General features: G+C 43.4%; 1 protein-coding gene across 1 annotated transcript in view; it reads left to right on the forward strand.

The window, feature by feature from the left end:
• rsbn1 (round spermatid basic protein 1) overlaps positions 1-5,841 on the forward strand; it is a 6,910-nt gene extending 1,069 nt beyond the window's left edge. The window contains exons 2-7 of the mRNA XM_020617824.1: positions 92-759; positions 2,068-2,205; positions 2,530-2,672; positions 2,810-2,977; positions 3,916-4,024; positions 4,139-5,841. Coding sequence (XP_020473480.1) covers positions 92-759; positions 2,068-2,205; positions 2,530-2,672; positions 2,810-2,977; positions 3,916-4,024; positions 4,139-4,663 — 1,751 coding nt within the window. The 3' untranslated portion in view covers positions 4,664-5,841. The remainder of the gene's footprint in view (positions 1-91; positions 760-2,067; positions 2,206-2,529; positions 2,673-2,809; positions 2,978-3,915; positions 4,025-4,138) is intronic.
• Positions 5,842-5,847: the final 6 nt, after the last annotated feature.

Below are 5,847 nucleotides of genomic sequence, written 5' to 3' on the forward strand. Positions count from 1 at the left end.
CAGGGTCACAGAGCAAAACATGGCCTCCTCTCTGCTCTCTGCATGCACTGCACCTTGCTTCTCTGACCTGTATTTATTCCTATATTTGCAGAGCCAAGGCCTCACAATGAGAATATCAAGTCTCTAACTCTGGAGGAGTATCTCCTTAAGAAGAAAAAGAAGAAGAAGAAGCACCGTGAGGATGAGCACAGTGCCAAGAAGGTCCGATACATGCACAACAAAGCAGTACAGACAGTGTGTGCAGGACTTGGAGCGGATCTCACTCTGCCTGTTCACCCTGATCCGACTCTGCCTAGCACCATGAAGCACAAAGGCAGTCGCCAGTCGGACAGAAGTGCTGTCGACAGCCTGCAGCCCTACCTCCACACTCTCAAACTGGGTCAAGTCCCCTTCCTCTCTCACCAAGATCACTACATCCGCAGCTCCTGCCTCCAGACAGGCACCTGGTATGGACGCTTCATGCACGAGGAAAGGCAAGCCAATGGTGGGGGGTCAGTTCTGCATGCATATGCTGACGAGTTAGCCTGTCTCAGTCCAGCTGAGATGGAGTGCTTTGCACAGGAGTTCCTGGAGTTGGCTTTTGCTGAAAAGCCTAGAGGTGCGGCCTCCTATGCTTTGACAGTGGTGCACAATGCAGCCACCTACCTACCTGACTTCCTGGACTACTTTGCCTTCAACTTCCCCAATACGCCAGTGAAAATGGAGATAATGGGCAAGAAAGACATCGAGACCACCACTATTGCCAACTTTCACTCTCAGGTACGTGGTCGTCCTGTGTTTGAACAGAGCATTTAACAAAATCCTACATTTTTAGCACGGTCTAATTCATAGGTCATAGCGTCTGATCAGTGGTCCTTTGCTGCTGTTCTTGATCAGCTGAGTTTCTTTTTGAATTTGGCTGAACTGGGACTGTCACCAATAATGTCTTTACACTGTCGATTAAAATAATTTCTCTACTAATTGAATATTTAGTCTGTAAATGTCAGAAAATTGCTCGTTTCTATTTACCAGAGCCCAAACTGACATATTCATATTCCTTGTTTTGTTTAACCAACAGTCAGAAAAATACAGGCTGGATTTTTGCCTAATGATTTCAACTAAGACAATAACTTAATCAATTATTTTTAAAATTGAAACCATAGAATTTTTTGTCATTCAACTAATTAATCAGCAAATCATTTCATAACATATTGTAAGCAGTTAAATTTGATTGGGTCACTGCACCATGGAACAGGAAGCCTTCGATCACAGGCTTGTCATCTGAGGTGGAAGCATGACAGACTTTTTAGAAGAGGAAATGTAAAGTTAAGAAATATGAATTTTGGCTAGCTTTTTATTATATAAAACAAATGAATCGGCTTTAATTAAAAGCAGTGTTCACACACCAGGATAATAATGTTTTGCAGATCCATGTGGTTGGACATATTTAAAAAAAAAAAAAAAAACTACATAAGAGAGTGAAACTCTGAGGCTGTGGTCTTTAGTCTCCTCTGTACGGAGCCCATCAGTGTGACTGCGTATTGCTCAGTACTGGGGTGAGGCCACACTTGCTGCCAGGTGATGAGAGGGATCCTCATCACAGAGGAAATACATCTGTTAGGCATGATGTGCTGGCGCAGCCTCTCCACAGCCGCTGTGGCATGAGTTCGTATTCTATCTATAGCTTAAAGAACTATGTCGGACAGCGGTGACATTGTAACGTGGTAGGTCACATGCTGCTTGCTAGAGCAGTTATTTAGTTTGGCTCAAATTAGAACACAGATGACAGTAGATCTCAAGGACGTTCCAGTAAGACATTAGCAGTGATGTCATGTAGATGCTGTACTGTAACAGTTGAACAGGTGATGAGGGCCGTTTCCCACTGACATATGTTGTGTTTTTACTGGGAACATGATGAATGTGACTATAGTCAATGCAGCTGGTACTGTATGTGTATTAAAAATAATTCTAATTATTCTTTTAACAAACTGCAAAACAGTACTAACACAATTAGTAGAATACTGTCTATAATGCATGTGGAGTGTGAGGCACTGAGTAACGTATGCCGTTTCTTGTGTCCTGCTGCAGGTGAGCCGGACTTACTGTTCAGGAACATACCGGGCCGGACCCATGAGGCAAATCAGCTTGGTGGGAGCCGTGGACGAGGAAGTCGGGGACTACTTCCCAGAGTTCCTTGACATGCTGGAAGAGTCGCCCTTCCTCAAGGTAAGAGGAAGATCTAAAGGCTGTACTATGGAACCATTTTTCAGTCTAACTAGCTCACTCAGGCCTGATGAAGCCACCTGATAGGACCAAAACTCTAGATCCAGGCTAACTTCACACTGTTATGCTGAATACAGTATGTTGTTCTCAGGTCACACACTGTTATAACTCCATTGTTCATTTTTTATTGATGTAACATCTGCTCAATCTGTCATACCTTTGATAATGTTAATGCCACAAACATCTGATTTAAAACATCCCTTGAACATGTTGAAGCTTAATCTCACAGCTGTGTGTGTGTGTGTGTGTGTGTGTGTGTGACAACAGATGACCCTGCCGTGGGGAAGCCTGTCCAGTCTGAAGCTGGACTGTCGCTCTCAGAGTGACGATGGGCCCATCATGTGGGTGCGACCAGGAGAACAAATGGTCCCCACTGCTGACATGCCCAAGTCTCCTTTCAAACGACGCAGGTACAACCCCAAATTAAAAGGAAATGCATGACAACAGTTCCAGGTCAAAAAGATAAATAAATGATTGTTGTGCAGATTAATACATATCAGACTTTGCCTGTCTCATTAACCCTCCTCCCTCACTTTTTTGTGTCCAGGTCTATGAATGAGATAAAAAATCTGCACTACCTGCCGAGAGCCAGCGAGCCCAGAGAAGTTCTGTTTGAGGACCGGACTAAGGCCCATGCTGACCACGTAGGCCAGAGCTTTGACTGGCAGAGCACTGCCGCTGTGGGGGTGCTGAAGGCAGTGCAGTTTGGAGAATGGTGAGTGCTTTTGCTTTAATAAAGATATTGATTAAATGTGCATTTACTAAAATTCTACACATTATTATGGTGGTGTCTCTTTGCTATACTACATCCCTCCATGACATTGCCGTCTACAGCCTCTCTGTTGTTGTTCCAGCTTTTCTAAACCTTGTTTTCAAACTGCTGTTTGTAAATTAAACCTGCCTGCCACTTAATGAAGGTTGTAAGTGTTTTTGAACTATGAATAGTCATTTCAAGCAGCGAGTCGTGGAGGAGCTCTCAGCAGGCTACAGTTTGTCACAACCAGCGGCCCGGGGTTCATGTCGCAGTTAGGAGACAGGATGTGACGGAGGGGAAAGGGCAGTTAGGAGACGCCAGTGGTGTCAGTTTGATTTGAGTCTCACTAGACCTTCCAGTGGCTAAAAAGGGATTAGGCAGAGTAGCTATAATAATCTGAGATGGACAGTGTTAAAAACAGCCAAAGGACTTTATTCAGATTTATTGTGATGTTCTTCCTCCTGGATGTGTTAGCATCTAAAGCTAATGTGTTTGTTTTGGTAACATTAGCCACCTAGCATGGTCATGATTTTGTCTTTGTATTGAAATAATACTATTTTAATTTGGGAGTAATTTGAGCTTTGTGTAACATTAGTGCTTGTTGTCACATTAGCAGTAACCGGAGTGCTCTACTGGACTGCCGGATGTACTCAGTCTGCTAACGCTAGCTTCAGACTGGAGGCTACAGTTTGTCACAACCAGCGACCTGGGGTTCATGTCGCAGTTAGGAGACAGGATGTGACGGAGGGGAAAAGGCAGTTAGGAGACGCCAGTGGTGTCAGTTTGATTTGCGTCTCACTAGACCTTCCAGTGGCTAAAAAGGGATTAGGCAGAGTAGCTATAATAATAAGCATTAATGTTTGCAGTTACAACATCAGCATCTTGGCAATCTCTTACAGGAATAACCGACCTCGGATAACCAAAGATGTGGTGTGTTTCCATGCTGGGGACTTCAACGAAGTTGTCCAGAGACTGCAGCTGGACCTCTATGAGCCCCCAGTGTCTCAGGTGAGAACGGGACTTTTTGTATATCAGTGGGATGTGTGATTTGTTTGGTCATTGTACCACAGATGGCATACTATATACTGCTAAAGTTTTAACATGGAACCGCTGTGTATCTAGTGTGTCCAGTGGGTGGACGACGCCAAGCTCAACCAGCTGAGGAGGGAAGGCATCCGCTACGTCCGTGTCCAGCTGTGTGACGACGACATTTACTTCATCCCAAGGAACGTCATTCACCAGTTCAAGACGGTGTCTGCGGTTTGCAGCCTGGCCTGGCACATCCGCCTCAAACGGTACCATCCTGAGGCCGAGGAGGAGGAGCAGCAACCCAGTGATCTCAGCCCCACCTCAGGCCGAGTCTCTTTTTCCTCCCCTGCCAGGCCTGATGTAACGCCCTGCGTTAGACCGCCAGGTGACGGCATTCAAGGTGGGGTGGCCAAGACTGAAGAACCAGAGTTCCAGAGGCCAGCAACACCTCCCCGGGAGCCTCAGCCGGCACCTCCGCAACCCACCAAATCTGCTCATTTGCCCCCGACATACCAGGATCCTCACTTTTCCTTGGCACCTGTCCACTCTGCCTGCACACCTTCAGAAGAACCCACCATTCCAAAAGCCTTTGGCCACACTGCAGAGTTCTCAAAATGACCTTTGTGCCCCACCCCCATCCTCTCTCTGTGCACTGTGGGAGGGGCTCACGTGAAGGAATTTGAGACTAAAACTGACGTCGGTGTCAATCAGGAAGCCTTTCACCTCAAATTATTCTCCACGCTTTTTTAAATCTTTAAATGTTGGCTCAAATTTTACCAATGCTTTTTCAGTTAAAGTATATTGTTTAATGAGATGATGTAAAACTTTTTTTTTTTAAATTATTATTCGGTCGCCCCTAAACTGGAGCACTCTGCTGTCTTATTTAAAAAGTGTATATGGTGTAAAAAAAAATTTATTTTTAGACTGACGATGTAAGTTGCCACACTTACTGTTAGAAACAGATTTTTAATTCATGTTCCAGGCTCAGCTGTTAATTTTTGGCAGAATTACTTGACCTGAAGTCACAAGTGCAGGTGGACTGCTTGTTTACCTACAATATGATTATTCTGAAAGCATGACGCTGACATCACACTGCTTTATTAGTGTGAGTGATGCAGACATAATCTCTAATCTCATATAATAATCTGAAGATGTTGGGTTTTATAGAACGAAGACATTGTCGGTTGTCTACGAAGGGTAGCCAGGTCTTTTTCATAAAACTCAGAAGCTCAGCACATATTAGAATTCATGGATTGGCCACAACCAGTAAACATAAAAAAAAAAATCATTTGCTTTTTATTTTGAAAAACCTTTCATATAAATTGAGGAAGAGATTTTCCTTTATTTTGAAACTGAGTGTAATTATGCTACAAGCACTTACAAGTTCTTTGTTAGCTTCACGGCTGTGTTAGTCTTTATTTAAATGTTTTATACATTGTCCTTTTTCTTGCTGTTGATACAGTTTTGATATTTTATTTATTTTCTTAAGATGAAAATTAACATATGATCACAGGTTTATAACCAATGATGAATATTTAAAGTTGTGATCTAATTATAGGACCACCTCTAGATGACATTGGAATTACAGCTATTGCATTTAGCAATAAGAGTGGGGTTTTTTTCTGTAGGTGTGGAATACGTCTTCAGACTTTATGTAAATATGTTGTCGTACAGTAGCTGAGAATATGTGAATGCTGTCAGTGCACTCGTTCTTCATTTGATTCAAGTTCATTCACACCTTTAGTTTTAGCTGTAATATCACTAGGTTGTAGAGGGTTACTGTGGTTGTGTACACTTTTCTG

The sequence above is a fragment of the Monopterus albus genome, unplaced genomic scaffold, assembly GCF_001952655.1.
Source record: "Monopterus albus unplaced genomic scaffold, M_albus_1.0 scaffold194.1, whole genome shotgun sequence".
NCBI classification, from domain to species: Eukaryota; Metazoa; Chordata; class Actinopteri; order Synbranchiformes; family Synbranchidae; genus Monopterus; species Monopterus albus.